Source organism: Anas platyrhynchos, chromosome 5, assembly GCF_047663525.1.
Source record: "Anas platyrhynchos isolate ZD024472 breed Pekin duck chromosome 5, IASCAAS_PekinDuck_T2T, whole genome shotgun sequence".
NCBI lineage: Eukaryota > Metazoa > Chordata > Aves > Anseriformes > Anatidae > Anas > Anas platyrhynchos.
In genome coordinates, this window is record NC_092591.1 from 34,956,439 (window position 1) to 34,975,853 (window position 19,415).

Genomic DNA, 19,415 nt, shown 5'->3' on the forward strand with positions numbered 1-19,415 from the left:
ATGTATTCATTTAATGAATTCATTAAAGTCATTTACACAGAAAAGATAAATAGTATTGACAAGCTTTTAATTTCACATTTAAATTGCTTAACGTCAGTTACTACAGAATTTCTAGACTACAAGGCTTTACAGATTACCATCTTTGCTACATTCTTGGTAGCAAATGATGTGAAAAAATCTGCAGCTTAACAACAGTGTATGATTTTGTTTGTATTGTAGAGAAAGTGGTGATCACCCACTGCTGTGGTCCTTTGTATTCTGACTGGAGATCTGTCCTGAAATGCTGCAAACATATGTCTTTTAGAAAGGGCATTTTAACATGCTTAAAATATATACGGCTGGAAAATAAATTTGAGATACAGAAGTGATGACTGTTCATTTAGGCATTGTAAGTAGGAATAGAAATTAATTCAAATAGTTTAGAGAAAACTAATGTTATATTATTAGAATATAAAATGATTCCTTCTTGTCTGCTTTCTTCTCTCTCCTGTGTAAAAAAAATATCCTCCAACCCACACAGCAAGTGCTTTTTTGCAAAAAATTTTTCCCTTAGGGGATATCTGGGGAATAAGGTCACCTGACTGAAAATGTCAAAGTCAGATAGCAACTGATCTGTGAAGCATTTAATTTAAATGCTTTCCAGGAAAAAGAAATGAGGGGGATGAGAAGCCTAATTCAAATAGCTATCAAAACAAAGAAACATCACCTACCTGCAAGAGTCCTAGACAGTGGTAAATGTATGCTGACAGGATCTAAAGACACTCTGTAAGGTCTGCTCTCCAGAGTATGGCCACACAAATGAAATGCTGTCTTTTCCCGTAAGCGGCTGCTGTTTGTGCTGCACCTCATCACAGCCTTATGACATTCTTTGTAGGCCCTCAGCAACAGCTCTTCCTAGAATTTAAAACACATGCATAGAGTTATATTAAAAAATGATGAAACATGCACTAAAATTGCTTGCCTGTCTTTTTCTGATGGAGCAAACAGTTACTACAAATCCACACCATAATTACTACTGTTTCCTAATACTGAGAAGTACTGGACTGGAGCAATGGAGCATCACCTGAAGCTAACTAAGAATATGCTTCTGTTCTAAGAGCTACTCTGTCAAACACTCTGATGTCTATGCACTTATTTGAGCTGAAAAATTTTAACAATTTGCCTAGTTTGTAAGTCAAACTGCATCATAAATTCCTGATTGTAGTTGTAGTTCCTCCTTTCTCTCCATACTAAAAATAATAGCAACTCACCCCAAAACAGCTTAAAAATATGATTTTCACAGTCTCCTTTCCCACAGCATAGGGATCAATGCCAGTACTGAGTAAGACAATTTACAGGGTAATCATGCAATTACTGCAAAGCTTCTGCCTTCCACTTTAGCAATTAAAAATGAACACCATATGCTTTCAAAGTTTTCAAACTGACAGTTCACTATGAACCTAATGTTCAAAGCATTGAATGATGAGAAGTACTTCCTTCTTTGTGATTTGTCTGATACTCTACAGTTTTGTCAACCAGATTATACCCTGGGATCCCCTTTCTCAGTGTCATACCACAGATAATGCTTTCAGCCTTTTTTTTTTTTTGTGGAAGCCTGTATTGTACAACACTGAGCTTCTTTAAAAAACTACTACTTAAAAACTCCTCGGTAATATTCATAAAAGGCATGTGTGTAAGAACCCCAGATAACCCGTTTGCTTACATCACAGGCACACCATTCTTGGAACATCAAGAGAATGTTCTTTAGCTGCATCTGTATAGAAATGGCTGCTTCCCAGTCAGGGTCCACCTCTATGTGCTGACCAATCTGTCTTTTTATCTCCTCCATTCCCTGAAATAGAGATGCCACAAAATACTCAAGCTAGATCACTGATCACAGGCTTAAAAACAACAGAAAATCCCATAAGCAAATGGTAAAATACAGATTGTTCAGATGTACCTAAATTTAATGAACATTACTTCTATAAAGTAAACATTACTTTTTCACCCACCCAAGAGTTTATTATCTTAATCATATGTTTACATCCACAATATTGCTATGGACAAAAAGATGAGTAAACAAAAGCATTGTGGTATCTTTATAACAGCAAATTAAAAAGATATTATGTAAATTTTTGTACCTGCATGCAAGTTAAAATCCTTAGGAAAGAAACAAATCCTTCTAAAAATCGCTCCCTCAGACGGTCTGTCCATACTGTAGGTTTGCTGATTAAGACATACCTGTCCCCAAAGAAAACATTATCTTCTTTTGCTCAGATTTCTCTTCTGCTTATTTTTGAATTCAAAGTATTAATTGTATTAATATATTCAACACCATCAAATTACATCACTCTCCCCACCTCAAACTCTTCCTTTAGTTTTCACCAAATACTAGAGGTGCTTGGTCCAACTCCATTATTTCAAATTAACAGACTCTGAAGTCCAAGGTATTTCGGATGTTTTGCTTTTATGTCATTCAGTTCATTGAGCAAGAGTAACTTAGGACCTTTAAGGCTGGAGAGCACCATGCAGATGAAGAATATACACAGAATATACCTATACTTTCCCAGAATGATAGTGAATAGAAGCCAAGTTTCCCATACTGTCTTACAGTAGATGCATTTTGTTAGCAGAATTGTTATTTGAAATGATATCAGTGAAAATCATAAAAGAACTGTCTATACAAAATATAGTTTTAGTATTTAAAAATGTTCAGCTTTCCACTTAAAAATAAAACCTCAGAATTCCACTGTTGGTGGTTTTTTTTTTCTAGGGAGAGGAATTGGGGGGTTGGTTGGTTTTGCTTTTTTTTTTTTTAAAAAAAAAAAAAAAAGCAGTTTTATCATCAGATTCCTGAACTGAAACACGTCATCCTACTTCCATTTTTTTTTTTTTTTTTTTAAAGAATTATTCAAGCTTCCTGACTTTATGCTTACCTTAGGTCATATATTACTGCATATACCCGGTTCATTTTGTCCTGGCTGTAACCTTGGAAGTTGAACTTGTCATTTTTGTCTAGATACTCTGGAACGACTTCTAGGAGTGTCTCTGTAATAGTGGTAATTACACTCTGCTCTTCAATAAGATGGCGGGCCTGCAAGAATTAAAATATTTTTCTTCCCTATTTCTGTTGGAAAGAATGGCCTTTTTTTTTCTTTTGAATCCAGTATTTGTCAACTAAGATTTTTGTAAAAGCTGCAAAAGCTCTTATAGTAATTACTTATGTATGAAAATGATTTGTATCAACTTGGCATGTTTTATTTGCTTTGACAGCATCAATCTAATGGACATACCGTTCTTTCTAGAGAAATCACTTAGAGAAGGACTGAAAGAAACATAAAACGTTTAAAAATACAGGTATGATATTTTTATCCCCAGAGGGCTTAACATATTTCACTCACACAAAAAGGCATTTAATCATTTTAGGACACCAAAAAAGTTTTTAATGCTACTTAAGAAGGTTAACAGGAACAGTAAATTCAACATACAAAGTTAATACAAAGAACATTGCTGCCTAGAACTTCCACTTACTTGCATTCCCTCTATCTTCTGATATCTAATAGATTCTCACGTGAACTCAGGCTCATGCTTTCATATTGACCTTACAAGTCAAAATAATTCATTTTCAACTCAGCAATGTATAAAGACTCTGTCAAGTATAGTATCACAGTAAATGTGGCACTGCTAGCAATTCTGACATGTACTTTACATTCCTAGAGTAGACAGGCTGCACATACCAGAGTAGGTACAGTGAACATCTGAACTGAGAGTGCTGTCACAGAGAGAACTCTGTCATGATCATCGCTGATGTATTCTTTCTGCAATGCTTTGTAATACTGGGAAAAGAGAATATTGGGAAGTTAAATAAATAAAACAGGTTTAATTTAAAATGTTTCACTTTTTATTTGCAGGAATTACATTTCAAGTGTCCTTCTTCTTTTCTACCAGGAGCAGCTCAAACAAAAATGCCCCAGTGTTCTCAATGCAACAGCATATTCAACATGTGCCCTTAGCACTGAAGATAAGCACAAAATTAACTGCTCTGCCAGAGTGCAAAGGTTTTTTTTTGTTTTTTTTTTTAATCTCCTACAACTAATCTTCTCCAAGAAATTAAGTATCTGAAAAAAAGGATCAATGAAGACATTGAATTACTATAAACCAAGTCTTCCTCCTTTTCTAGTGAACTGCATTGACAGTTACTCAACAACTGTCTATAGAAGTGTACAATGAATAATTCAAGTTTTCATTTATTCTGTTTCAGTCCAGGGAAAACCATCAAGTGTTCGTCATCTTCATTAAAATTAAAAACTCATAACAATAAAAAAAAATGGTCTTATATTCTGTCTCTCTTAACTGTTGCATCTATTTTATAAAAAGACTGATCAGTTGCACTATAACTGCTAGTTCAAACTATACAGATAACACTAACAATACTGCATTCATAATATGCATCTATACTTGCATGATCATAAGCAACAAACTAATGACACAGGACTTAATACACTTCAACACTGAACTAGTAGTTGAAGCTCTGCTTGTTCATAACTTATTTTTATTGAAGTAATTATTAGGTTTTGGGGAAATTTTACAAATCTAATAAAAACTCATAGCATAAGAAGCGAACAACATTTTACCTTTACAAACTCCACAGCAAAATGTTTTTTGTATTCCATTTCCATGAAAAAACTACTGAAGATAAGTTCATGAAGAACCTTCCTTGCCCCTGTAAAGAACCAATATACCTTACTTCACTTTATTATTAAAAAAAAAAGTAGCTTTTTGTGGAAAGGACAAACTGATTGAGGGAACAGTAATTAGAAATCATTAAAAGCCTTGAAATAGTTATGAAGTATACGGGCAAAGTCATTCATATCATGTCTTTTACTCTTAACACTTAAAGGTATCTATTTATAATACATCATGCATCAAGTCACTCATATTTAAACTACATTTTGTAAAAGATTGTTCAAAATACATAAAGCAGGAAAAATTTAGAAGGCAAGTAAGTACCCAAAATATCAATTATCTCAGCCTTGAAAATAAAGGCAGTATCAAAAAGCATATTATGAAAACTGTAAAGAAAAGTAGCACCACATGCATAACGCTTAGTTTTACACAATGGCTTAATACATAAAAGATGAGTTTGCCTCTTCAGCTTATAGGAACATGGATACACAAACCTTTATGAAGTTTTGCATCCCAAAGCATCAACTTGCTTATGGAACACGGCTTTCCAGATCCAGTTTCTTCTTTGAGACATATTTGACAAAATATCTGTCGAAAGTCACCTACAGGGATAAAACGAGTCATTTGTACAAGAATGCTTTGATAATTGATACAAACCAGTAAGAAGAGAATTATGGAATTCTGTTCTTAAAAAGGGAAAAGAGGAAAAAAGGCACTTAATTATAAATTAGTTCTTAACTGGCCCTCTCAGCGGACATATTCCTACATACACTATCTTTAGTGATTTTCTCCTATTATTTTGGCTCACTTTATTAAATTGATCCAGTGAAGAAGACTATTTTAAAACAAAAAGCATTTAGACAACTTTGCAGAGCAGATTCTCATTATGCCAGCACAGAAATGCACAGGCTAGGCCAAAGTCCCTGCAATGCAGTCTTTCCTAGGATTTCAGGACAGTATTTTGCACTTTTTTCACCTATCAGTCAATACAGCATTTGCTGAAGCACTTTTTTGGATCAACACATCAGAGTCCCCATGTGTTACTGAAGTTTGGAAATGAGCTCTGAAAGGGTAATGGAGTGTCAGGAATCAGGATTCTGACAGCATGGAAACAAATAGTAAAGAATGTTTTCCAGTCCCTGTTCTACCACATGAAGCAAAACCAGGAAAGAAACAGGAGCCAGACTACCAAAAAGTTCCAGCTGAGTACAGAACATCAGGTTCTCCAAGCATTTACATACACAATCCAGAAGAGCAAGGACAGGAAGAGCAAGGACAGGAAGACTTACATAAAACATATTAAAGCACCGCTTAACCTACAACAATTTCCTGGTCCAAAATGCAGCAAACAACATGGAAGACTCCTTCTCAATTTTAGCTCATTTCATCAGCAAAAAAAATAAAATTCTCAGGATTTGCTGGGGCACTGACATTGACTTGTCTACACTCATACTGTTGAGTCAACACCTATCTGTCAGTTAGTATTTTAAATGCAGTAACCTCACAGAACTAAGGAAAGTTATCTAGGAAGAAAAATGTGGATAAGAAGCTTTCAGAGTACTTCACTAGACACCTTGAAATAAACAATTACAGAGTCAGGAATTTGTACTGATCAAAAGAACAGGTTGGCGAACTCAAACCAGCAACAAAACAATCAGAGAAATAAATGTATAGTTGAAAATAGCTAACATTTTTAATATGTATATATTGTGAGAAGAAAAAAATAATACAATTTTGGTATCTGCATTTTAAGGGAAAGACTGAAAAGGAAGAAAGTATTCAGGAAAAGATAAAAATTCACTTTATTATCTAACATTACATTAGAGGCTAGAACAGACCCCCAGATTTAACATATCAAAGCAGTGAGTAGAGCTTAATCTATGCATGCCTGTAAGGTGAAAATAAGTTTTATAAGTCACCAGAACAGGGCATGTGATGCTGAAACTGGGGATGAAAAAAATCCAGAGGAAAAGGGAAGGCTCGTATTTTAATAAGGGGGTATCTCATATGACAGTGCTGAAGAGAAATTTTTGAAAAAATTACTCAACTAGAATTCTGACATGGCATCATTGTAACAAAGTTACTTATACTTACTTGAATAGCTCATGAGTTTATTTAGCCAAGAGCCAAGGCGCAAGGCAAACTTCTGGTGAGCCATAACATCAGCATGCAGAACCTCCACATGAAGTGGTCGTTGAGAAACATTTTCAGAATGCCTCTAGGAATCAGGTAAGAATTAGTAGATATAAAATAAAGGTAACACGAATTTCAATTTTTGTCTCCAATATCCATTACCTCCCCCAAGCACAAGTTAATGGCAAACTCTAGCAAAAAAAATAATCATCGTGTTTCTTTTCTGAAGACATGTATCCATAACAAACATGGTAGGGTAAGTTCAGTTTTAATAAATTCACAGGCTATAAAATGCTATCTTGAAGACAGTACAACAGACAAGTCTTTGACAGTAATAACGATGAGGTTTATTATTTTTTTTAATGAGTAAATATTTTAGGAAGTTACCTTGATTTCTTCTTTTGCTTCCTGACAAGAAGCATAACGTCCTGCTTTAACAGCTCTCCGACCCTATTTAAAGAAAATATTGAATACAAGAACAATTTAAAACAGAACCACAACATTACAAGCCTGATTCTGGGTATGTTTTATTGTTTGTAGAAACTGGGACCAACATCACTTACAGGGCTTTTAGACATCTAGAAGCAAATTAAAATTAACATAGCTTTTTTTTCCCCCTAAAGATAGCTATTTGAAGCAGCAATGGAACATCCTAAAGTAAAGTTTTGGTATATTGATACTATTTGATAACGAAAACGCACATACAGAGTAAAACAGACAATATGGATTTCCACAGATTACCTTAAGTAGAAACTAGATCAACTTTCTTCCTAACACAAAATACACTCAGTCCTGAATTGCTTTTCTACAATCTTTCCTACTATTTCTTAATTCTTATTGTAAAAGGGATAGTACAATATATTAAAATTATGGTTTTATAGTTCTTTTGATAAAAACAAGAACAGCATGAGCTTAGTCCTCAAATTCCACTCAATGTCTATCCGAGTCATCAAATTCCACAACCAATGGCTATGTACTTACAAATGCTTTGTAAGAGGTCTGATCAGCACTCAATCTAAACTTTAGGTTTCAAACAAAACAAACCTTCATAACTCAAGGAACATCAAATGTAACTTTTAAAGTTTCTCTGTAAATCGTATATGGTTACATACCTGGTACATATCTTACAAACCTTGTAACTACAAAACAAACCTTGTAACTACATAGGACTGACAAAGCAACTACAAATAGAATGCAACTAAATTTCCATTACCTGAACAAAGACAGATAAAAAGAAAACATTGTTTATAGACTAAAAAAGGATTCTAATATTAGTAAGACCTTCTATAGGTAAATACACATTAAATACATATTAAATACATATTACATATTGTGAGGTTAAAAAAAAATACAGCTGCAGTTAAGTCATGCACTGAACATGCTTCCCTCCCACACCCCAGGAGGAAAAATAGCAAAGAACCAGAGAAAGGTTCGGGTTGGAAGGGATCTTAAATATCATCAAATTCCAACCCCCCTGCCATGGGCACAGACACCTTCCACTAGAGGTGTGAATAAACCTTAATATTTACATAAAAGTTTTTAAATGGGACATTGGTTTAAAAAACAAAATAGTAAAATAGACAGGTTCACCCACATTCCTTCATGGATTCTTCCTAGCTTTATTTGCTTAATTTGAAACTTTAAGATTCTCACACAAAGTCTGAGCCAGGAAAAACACCAAGCCTTGCAAAACTGTCATTAGTCTCAAGAGTTCTCAATAAATATAACTGAATATGCATATTACTGTCTTTAATGTTTTAACAGTATTTGTCTAAAAAACATAGATCTCTTATCTGAGAAGAAAAAGAGTAAGTGTTAAGAAAATATGCCAAACACAAAAGGAGCAACTTCAGGCAAATCAGCTCTTCCCCTTCTCAAAAAGAAAAAAATAATGTAGTTTTAAAATTTTCTTAAAGAAAGGCATACTTCTACAAGTGCTGATTAACAATTATTCTGCAACATGACTGTCTTTCCTCAACCTCCCGTGTCCCAGAAGGGAAGATTCTATGATCAAAAGATTATAGTAGCCCTTCCTAACAATTAAAAAGTGACCTTTTCACACATCCAGAATGCACTAACCTCTTTATCTATGGCAGTAGTATGCAACTGGGCTTCGCTGAGTTCGCAGCCAAGTGCCCTTTGAAGGCTATAGATGACGTGATCATAAGAATGATGTTCATCATTGAAAAGGACACAGTAGTAGCTGTCTACCTTCTCTCTACTGGGAAAAAGTCAATATTTCATCATACAAACGAAAATAGACATGTAAACAGCATCCTATCCAATATAAGCAACATCTTACTTTAAAGCTCAAGGGAAATCTGTAACAAAATCAAGCTTTTTCTTCATGTTAAAGACACATCCCTAGACTCCCTTACCATCTGTACCAGAATAAGCCACATAAACCATGTACCAAGTACAAAAGAGATTTACATTACCTGAATATTCTATTATTATTCCCTCTGCCATTTTATGATCCCATTTGTCATTTTAACCTGACACAAAACAGTCTTTTTTTCTATTTTGATGGAGCACAATCACACACACAATTGTACATCAAAAATCCTCTGTTTACAGAGTTTTAGGCGCTAATAAGTTTGCATGAATGTAGTAACCCCAACAGGCAAAAAAAAAAATCAAAGTTTTTAACACCTCAGAGAGAAAGTTTGAAATGCTCCCTACCTAATTGTGAGCTCCGGAGGCAGTTCCTTCTCTTCTTCCCATATAAGCATATCTACAATGTATTTTATCACGGAGGGAAACACCCTCCTAGAGTGTTCCATAACTTCTTCATTTAACTGACATTCAGAATTCTGTAAAACAGAAGATAACATTAATATGCAAAAGAAATTTTAAAAGTTAAAGAAGGGCTGGTAGAATACCTTATTACTAGAAAAATCTCAGGAAATAATATTTTTCGTGACTTTCAGGCAAATTTGTCTCACCTAAATTCTTTCTAAAATGATTTCATCCCAAGGGCTTTCCTTAGTATTCCAAGTGTTTTCATCATTCATTTCATTCATTTTTAATCTAGGCTGTGAAAGGCCTCACCAAATGTTTTAGTAAACTTCACTTTCTTAAAAAGCTGATAAAAAGCTTTCTATACACCTGATGATATTATGAAGTTTGCAATCCAAAACTATTTTTCGTGCTTTGCTTACTTTTACTGGTTTTCTCCCAAATACTAGATACTCCTTGAACAGAATCATCTGAGGAAGCGTAACTCCGTTTCTTCCAGAAATATCTAAGAATAACACTCTTGAAAAATTCCTGAATCAACCATGCAGTGACATCTACTAATTTATGATTGTTAAAAAAAATCAAGTAAAATTCTGTTGTGTCCATATGATGCAATGTACTAGAGGAGAAGTATAAATTAACATGACCAACTGCTTCCAAAGGTCTGAAAAACAGACCTGCTAAGCATTAGAAGAAAAATTTGTGGTCAAATATATAATCTAAAAGGTCTGCCAATGAAATCTTGATCCATAAATCTCACTGTGTATCTAGTTTTGAATATGTTCGTGATATATCTTTGTAATTAAGACTGCAAATACCTTGTCTAAATACTTTTCTCTTAGGTGAACAGTTAATTGATGAAATGCCATCTCCAATGAAATCTATTATTAATAAATGTCACAGTAAAATGAAATTAAGATACCTCTAATGTAAATTGAAAGGGTAAAAGAATTTGCTTAGATTATGCCCCCAAAACACATAATAATCCATGCTTCAAGTACACTTCAAGAAACAAGTTTGTGGAAGAACAAACAACTAATGTTTCAGAAAAGTAAAGTTTAAAATAACTCACAGCTAATTTATTATCTCAACCAAAGTTGCCTAGAAAAGTAGTTTTTTTTTTTTAAATCTCATCTCTGACAAATCTTTCAAAATGGAGTTATTTTAAGGATATATTCAAGCAAAAAGTGTTTTAAAGTGTTTTTGGTTGTCTGTTTTGGTTGGTTTGTTTGTTAATTATTATTATTTCTGGCATAGTGAAGACAATAATTTGTAATAAATAGGAAATATATGACTCTTAAAAGGATTGCTTTTCTGAGGCCATATTGCATACATGCCAAGAAGCTGTGTAAAATTGAAAACACTTTTCATCCTTACAAAAATCCTAATTAAATCTGTATTCAACTAATGCACACCTCACATCATAACTAATTTTTTCTCCTAATCATGTCAGAATAGAATGCAAAACTCAGGAAAAGATACCTGAAGCAACATATTTGCTGACATTCTTTTTGAAAATTGCTTTCAAGATAGGTTATTTATTCTTAACATACTGCTTTCTGAGGTACAATAAGCATGAGAAATCCTAGTTTGAGGTTGGTTTTAAACCACGGAGACTTACTTTCCAGTCCTAGTGACAGAAAGCTCACCAGAAGTAAATGAGAAAAAAAAAAACTGTTCAGTAATACAGTAATGTGGGGAAAAAAGTATCATCAAAATCAAGTACTGTAACTAAACTATCCAATAGTAAACTATTTGTACATAATAGCTGAATAGCACAGATAGCCAAAGAAAACATTTTGATTCAGAATCAGAGACAGCAATGGATGAAATAGGCTGTTGGAATTGCTCTATTGCTTTTACTTTTTGTTTGGAGACAGTACGTTTTACCCCAATAAACACCCTCACCAAGGAAATCCTGATTCAACTCAATCGCACCTGCCACATGAATCATACAATATGTGCTTTTATACAAAGAAAAAAGATTATTCCTGTATAAGTCCTGGAATTCCTAATTTTTACAATATTTATTCTTTCACTTCAAGCAAAATTCTTACTTCTTTTGGAGAACCTGATGCTCCAGGCTCATGTTTAGTACACACTGGTCCAGCCTTCCATGCCTCTGTATCCCCACAGTCACAAAATCCACCCCCAGTTGAACTATGCATCTGTAAAAGGCACAAATTTCAGTTATGAAATATGTACACAAACAGTGAGACAATAGAAATGTGTATTATTTATGTCAAACACAAGTATAAATACCTACCTACAAAATAGAAGGGTGCATGTGTAGGCTTACCACAACTATTTATTTTTTTTTAAGCTAGAAAAGTTGTCAGAGAAGCAGGGAAAAAATAGCAACGTTTTGAACAGGAAATAAATGGGAAAATACAGCTGCTATTGCATCTTCAACAAATTTAACAAGAGGTAGGTGAAAAAACATGAGTAACGAATAAACATTTCATAAATGGCAAAATATTATTTCTGGGCTTATTAGCAGAATTATAGGGGTGATGCTCAACATCATCTTTACAAATTGCTCAGAAAAGTTAAAAAATAATTTTACAAGGATATGTGTATTAAACGGGTACTACAGCTTAGTAGTACATCTAGTCCTAACCAAAGGAAACAAGACCTAATCAGTATCTAAATACATTCTTGCAACTTTAACCTTGCAGAAATGACACTTGCAGAAATACTGACTCTTCATTTTGGCAGAAAGTTCAGATGAAACTCAGGCAAAAATAATTATCCATAGCTTACTCTAAAACCCTAATTCTAAAATAATTATAAAAACACTAAGTGACCCAATAAAAAACATTCAAAAATTCATTATTTACTTGATGTGTTTTAAAATAACCTGATCTAATTAGACAAGCTTCAAGTGGGAGGTTGACTAGGTGACCTCATTAGGTCCCTTCCAACCTAAATTATTCTATAAACACTTGAAGAATACAATCCACATTCTTTAGATCATATCTTTAAAATGAAAATGCAGCACAACTGCTACTACTTCCAGGCTGCTGTTTTGCCTGAAGGAAACAGTCTTAAGTTACTGAAAAATATGGAAAAGACAACAGGATACCAAACTGGCATCTCAACTCAGCAGTGATTCCAAATTGCTCTGTCATCATTATTGGCTGTTGTTCTGAGTTACCATCTTATTCCTCCATAAACTGTGAGTGTGCACACAGGTATATGGAAGTTTTGCATATGCAAGGCAGCTTTGTACATCTTTGAATACATATTTACAACACATTTTCAGATCAGTAGACTTATACAGAGAGGCAGAATATTTTTTCTTCCCCAATAATTTTGGAATTGCTGGGATGTTCTTCCAAACTCTCACTGAAAAATATCTGCTTAAAGGGGATTTATGACCAATTAGCAGTTCAAGTAGGGCAAATCTCTGAAACAATGTCAATTAATAAAATGAAAAAATGCAAAAAAATCTAGCCCACTTTTCAGTGGTGAAGGATAATTGAATACATAATGTTTCTGACCATTTTCCTCACTCCTTGCAGCAGAGTTAGACCAGCTTTAAAAATGACACTGCTGTTCTCTATTTCTGCTTCCAACACTATTAAAATTAGAGGTATCAGTGTGGAGGGCAAACAAACAAGGGGCCTTCAAAGTAAATAGTAGATGACAGCTTAGGCAGAGACTTAGCGAAGAATTATTTAAAAGATCTTTCTGTAGTTAAAGCATGGGACTTTCTCAAAGATAACATGTATTTGTCGCAAACAGAATCAAGAGGATATCAGAAAGAGATGACCAAGTTCCACAACAAACTCCTTAAAAATCTTATGCTTAACATTCCTTTTAACTTCTGTAGTCCATGCTCTAAGCCCAAAGTAGTTTATGGGTACTGAAACAGAGAAACAGTGGAAACATGGAGAGTGCATCACTGACAGAAGCAATGAAATAGTGGTCTCTGTACATACACACACATTCTAAACTTCCAAACAGAATGTACTCTTGTATACACAGTACTGAAAGGGACTTGCAATAGGACTGTCATTTTCAGTCACAGCTTTTTGCTCTGGCATATACTATGTGATATTGCCAAAGAGAAGAAAAACATACACATTCATAAACACTTTCTACCCTTTGATTTTCTTAACTTATAAACGTACTGTTCTTTAAAGAGGCTTTAGGTAGTTAGAAATGTGAGAAAGATTGAACTGATCAGTAAATTCGTTTTTTGTTTTTTTTTTTTTGAATGAAAATCATTAGTTTATATGCAATTTCCTGTATCTTCAAGTAAAATCTTCTCTAAATCTATGAGTAAAATTTCTTAAGATATTCCTACCTTGTACCGGTGGTTCTTGTGAATGCTGTTCTGAAAGCAGTCCATACAGAGTACACAAGTTGGATCAACTGCACAATCTCTGCAACAAGAAAGGTAATTGGAAAACTTTCTAAAACAAACACGCAATTCCTGTGCACAAAAGAAAATGTTATTCTGAAAACTGAGATTAACAACAGATTCAAATTCAAAAAACATTGGCTATTCCACATCACAGAAGTATGAAAGCCAGGTAGGCTTGAACCAAATACCTGTTATTTCAAATTCCATTAGAAATATGCTTTATTTCCACTTTCAAAAACTTGTTAACATATATATCTTCACTAGGAATGAACAGCTATTTAAAAAAATGAGACTGACTCAAGTTCCCTTTACTATGGTTTCCAACAATTGTAGCTGGTTTGCTATGCTACACTTCTGCCAGGTTAGGTCTGAAACTTTTTATAAACAGTTACGAGTTAATATCTAAGTAGGATTCCTTTACAATTTGAATTGAAGAATATATACTTTAAAATTTAATTTTAACAGTTTCAGTGAAGCACTTATACCTAAAAAAAAAAACAAAAAACAGAATTATAATTCATGTATGCAATCTAATTTTTTCTGTGCTCCATATGCATGTCAGCTTTATATTGCTTTTTTCACCCTCAAACATGATCACAATTTCTTTAAATGCTGTGTCATTCTAAGCAAAATATGAATGATAGGTGTTTGATAATAATGCCATTCTTCACTATCTAGTTCAAGCCTTCCTTACAACTAAAATAGTATAATTCTGATTACAGAATGAATTTCCTCTCTAACCTTCAGGTGATAATCTTCACTACAACAGTTTAATGGTTCACTACCATTCATTACTGTAAACCAACTGCAATGTGAGTTAAAAGACATAAAAATTAAGCCAGAAATGCCTTCTGTATTTGAACGTCCAATTCTATACATTCAGATTTTAATATTTCAGAGCATATTATTTTTAGCATTTTAGAAGCGTAAAGTAAACATATTTCAGTTGCAGTACTAAGTACAGTACCTCATATAAGTACTACCACACTGTTGCAAGACAGGAAGTGAAAAAAGAGAGAACCCCTGAGAGATACATCTTTGTCACTTTGCCTTTTGTCATCCAAGAGCCCTGCACAGGTACTAACAGGATTATTTCTGCTTCAGCAATACTAAACAGATGCCTTGACCATCCTTCTCCTTCAGAAAAATCAAACAATCACAGAATGGTTTGGGTTGGAAGGGACCTTAAAGATCACCTCATTTCAACCCCTCTGCCACAGGCAGGGACACCTCCCACCAGACCAGGTTGCCCAAAGCCCCATCCAGCCTGGTCTTCCAGGAACAGGGCATTCACAGCTTCTCTGGGCAATCTGTTCCAGCGTTTCACTATCCTCATGGTATCCACCCTTATATCTAACCTAAACCTATCCTCTCTTAGTTTAAAGCCATTTCCCCTTGTCCTATCACAACACCCCCGACAAAGAGTCCCTCCCCAGCTTTCCTGCAGACCCTCTTTAGGCCCCAAAAGTTTGCTATAGTCTCCCCAGAGCCTTCTCTTCTCTGGGTTGATCCCTTAGCTCAAATCCCTCAGCCTGTCTTTGCAGTAGAGGTGCACCAGCCCCTTGATCATCATTGTGGTCCTCCTCTGGACTCATTCTAATACTTTCCCGTCCTTCTTGTGCTGTCCGACAATCCATTTCCCAATTAAGTGTACACATCTAGCAAATACATGAGAACTTACTCAAAGACTACTTTCCTTTCATGCACAAGCCTAACTTATTTATAGAAAAAGCATAATAGTACGTGACTGATTAAAACCCAACAGTATAATTCACAAATTATTTTTACAGAGAGCTTTCTTTTTGACATTTCCTAAATTCTAATGGCTGGAGTTTCATTTTGTCTTTTAATTTTTATTTTTTATTTTTCATATCAATATTCTTCACCCTTATTGATACTCTTCTGGCATTTCTGCTGCAATTTTCTAGGCAGAAAATAAAACGCAAACTACAAACTATGACAGTTGCATCATAGTAAGACTAATGAACAGCCAGAATAGTTGCAAACTTCAAATCCATCACAAAGATCTCTGACATATAAATGAATAAAATAATACCAAATCAGTATGTTGCCATTTTTAACATAATCCAGAGTGAGAACCAAGGAGAGAAATTACCATTGTTTACACAGATACTGCTTGTGCAGAGGACTGAGGATGCTCAGAAATGCTGGATTCCAATGCAGGCAAATATAAAAAATAAAAAAAATAAAAAAGGGACTGTTATCCTTCAGTCCCAGGTACAGACCCCTATCAGACCCCATCATTCAATCTTTCTAATCAATGGCTTTCAGTATCATTAGCATCCTTTCCATTTCCTTTCTCGTTTCCTCTGCTGGAGCCTGCTTTTACACATAGTTTTGCTTGCTTTTTCCACTGATTTGAAAACTGATGGTGGTATTTGCTTCAGAAAAATAAAGACCTACCATGATACAGGCAACAATTAGTTAGCAGAGCAACTAATTTTATTAAATCCACTTGCTTCATTACCTCACAAGAAAGCATTCATAATAACATACCTTCAATTCTTACCTGCAAGAGTATGTTGTCTCCCCTCCTTTGAACACCTTTCCACAGAGCTGTGATGTTCCACTCTGTTGTAGTTTCTCTAGAAATGTCTCTGGGTCTTCCCCAAACAAATAACGTTCCAGGGGGTAAAGTATTGCTGCCTGAACCATTTCTTCTTGTTTCTCCAGCAAGGGGTCCATCTCAGCTGAGTAAATATTTGGCACATGTTTTGCCAAGCACTGTAAAAATGTAGCTTGGAAGTCGAATCTTTCATCACACCACTGCAAAAAAAGTACACTCATAAATAAGCATAAAGAAACACATAAAGAAAATAGGATTAAGCACTTCTACTGGGAATCCAAAATTCTTTTCCATATCAGAAGTCAGTTCTGTAAGCAATAAAACTCAACAAAGCATGGTTTCCCAAAAACGTCCCTGCTGCTCACCTTTCAGTGCCCACCACAGTAACCTGTGTTTCCTTGAAGTCTTCTGTTAAGGATACCATGAGGCAAAAGTTGGCAAGTGCTATGCTACTGTGGAGCTACCAGTGTACTTCATTAATTTTCAACTACACACATGCCAACAGGTCAGCCAATACACAAATCTTGATGTTTGTTCAGATGCCAACAAAAGCAAAGAGCAGCAGCAGAGGCCTCCCTGTCTTAGCTGGTAAGTAAATCTGGGATTTGTTCCTTAGCCTGCTGATAGCCACAAAACATATCCAATTGTCTTTGAAATTGTTACACTTCAGTAAAATTTTGTTGGAACTGCTCATCAGGGTTAAAAAGCTACTGAGGGAGAAAGAAACAATTGATTTTAGAAACTGAATATCCTTGGGAAACCAAGCTGAAGGAATTAATTTGTATTTTAAGATAATAATTGTACTTATATTAGGAAAGTTAAAAACCTCAGACCAAAGTCTAAGACCCTAATTTCACATGCAACTACTCTAGCTCTCTGAACAGCTCTCTCCAGTTGACCTATTCATCCGTCAAGTCTGAATATTCTTTCACATTATTCCCATTACTTAGAAAAAGTGCTTCCCTCTACCCCCCCCTTCAAATCAGATAACAAATTTAGCCATCCAGACTTCTAAGGGCAAACTCTTTTCATACACAGCCTTGACTTACCCCCAAAGACTTTTTTTTGAAGAAAACAATATATATGCAACTTCACAAATAGCTCTAAACGGAGCTTCCTCTAGGCCAGCAAGTAGAAAATGAGCAAAGCAACCATTGAAGAGTGTGGACTGGAGAGAAACCTCAAAGAAGTTGACCGTTCAACTTTTTTTAATGGACAAAAATATATGACATTATATGTGAAAGGCAAGAAATAGAAGCTTGATTTCTGACTTACGATAAAACCTACATCAATCAAATCGATGGATTACCCCCAGCATCAACGGAGATAAGGATTAAATACCAGATGTATAAGTCTAGAGCTCTCTGATCTGCTACCTGCATTAGAACAGTTCTTTAACACCAAAACAAATTAAACTGCAATAGATACAATCCATAGCACTGCAACTCCAGTACTCTTAAAGCCAGATCTGCAAAATATTATATAGAAATTGCATTTGTTTTCTGAAGAATTGTGTGTCTAGCTGATACAGACAGGTACAAAAAAAAAAAAAAAAACCTATCCACACAAAATCCAAAACAAAAGAAACAGAAACAAGATATCAAACTAAGACTGCCTAGCTTTACAATAATATCCACTACCCACTGCTAGTCTGTCAAAAGATAATTGTTCTGTGTTCTAATCACATGAAACATTTGCCTTACAACTTCAATAATAAACACTATTTTTCTAATATGTTTAGCTTTAGCCTGAGGCTTCCACTGGTATTTTGGCCACCAACCTACCTTAACATTACCCCAAGGTAGTTCATTATTTGATTTATCACAGTGATCCTTGACTGCAAAGTTATGGAAGAATGCACGGCAGACACTGATGGAAGAGAGAAGCCAGAGACGCTGAGATGACCTGCTTACTGCATCTGCTCCAAAGGGGAGCTGGGGACGGTGACCCCTCAGCACACTGTTTTTCCAAAGCACAAGAGACTCCCAGCTTGCTGCTCTTGTCTCTTAATAAGCAATGTTCCCAAGAGATGCTGCAAGTTTAGCTTCTGTGTTGCTGGAACAGAACACACAATAGCTCCAAGAAACATGGGGCTAAGCTTTCCTGAAAATCTGCCAGAAGCGTAGAGTGGGTTCTCACAGCCCAACTCAAAAACATTTCAAGTATTCCTACGCAAAGCTTTTAGTTCTATTTAAATGTTCTTGGGAGAATGGAAGACAGGAAGTAGGGAACAAGAGGAAAGAAGGGAAGAGAACTCTCTCAAGCGGGCTGGTTGCCTTCTGGTAAACACGTTAATTTATACTCAACCTGTACATCATCCAAGAAATAGTCGTCATGTTCAGAAAGAGAAATAAGAATATTCTTAACTCTGAAAGCTGCACCAGGCTAAATTTCAATCTATCCCATTCCTTCTGTATCTCCTAGAAGTAAATTCTTTACGATTTCTTAACTGACCATGTATTGGGTGTTGAAGAGAACATAAAATAGTGTATCATCTTAAATTAATTTCCTCCCATTGCATGGAGAGAGGGGGGCTGGGAGTCTCTAAAAGCCCATGAAACGTGCAAGTCAGCTGCAAGCAGAAAGCAGGCGCTCCCTCCAGCTCTCCACCCAGCACTGGCACAGGGGGTCCCAAGAGGTTGTGCATTCTCATTTGCTCATTTTTAGGAAGACCTACCTGAAGGAACAGACAGGACATACCGTGGAACCATGGGGGCACTGACGTGACCCAAAAATAAACCACCACAGCCAACCACCAGAAGGAGCTGGGGGAGAAACCATGGCAGGAACACAATACCAGCATCCCTGGGGAGACAGCAAACACGCACAGCATCCATCAGGTGCTGCTAACAGCAGGCAAATGCCACACTGGGACCTGACACCAGTGAAGAGTGTGTCAAAGACACTCCTGACCTCTCT

General features: G+C 35.3%; 1 protein-coding gene across 2 annotated transcripts in view; it reads right to left on the reverse strand.

Moving 5' to 3' along the window:
- The window catches only part of UBR1 (ubiquitin protein ligase E3 component n-recognin 1), a 61,715-nt gene that overhangs the window by 34,489 nt on the left and 7,811 nt on the right, over window positions 1–19,415 (reverse strand). Inside the window, exons 2-15 of one of the 2 annotated variants that reach the window (XM_027457769.3) lie at window positions 16,440–16,696; window positions 13,850–13,928; window positions 11,595–11,705; window positions 9,481–9,611; window positions 8,878–9,016; window positions 7,186–7,248; window positions 6,760–6,883; window positions 5,160–5,267; window positions 4,614–4,702; window positions 3,717–3,815; window positions 2,916–3,073; window positions 2,121–2,220; window positions 1,703–1,831; window positions 711–894 (exon numbers count right to left, since the gene is read on the reverse strand). In XM_027457769.3, coding sequence (XP_027313570.3) covers window positions 711–894; window positions 1,703–1,831; window positions 2,121–2,220; window positions 2,916–3,073; window positions 3,717–3,815; window positions 4,614–4,702; window positions 5,160–5,267; window positions 6,760–6,883; window positions 7,186–7,248; window positions 8,878–9,016; window positions 9,481–9,611; window positions 11,595–11,705; window positions 13,850–13,928; window positions 16,440–16,696 — 1,771 coding nt within the window. Of the gene's footprint in view, window positions 1–710; window positions 895–1,702; window positions 1,832–2,120; window positions 2,221–2,915; window positions 3,074–3,716; window positions 3,816–4,613; window positions 4,703–5,159; window positions 5,268–6,759; window positions 6,884–7,185; window positions 7,249–8,877; window positions 9,020–9,480; window positions 9,612–11,594; window positions 11,706–13,849; window positions 13,929–16,439; window positions 16,697–19,415 lie in introns of both variants that reach the window. The other variant, XM_027457768.3, reaches the window with a different exon arrangement.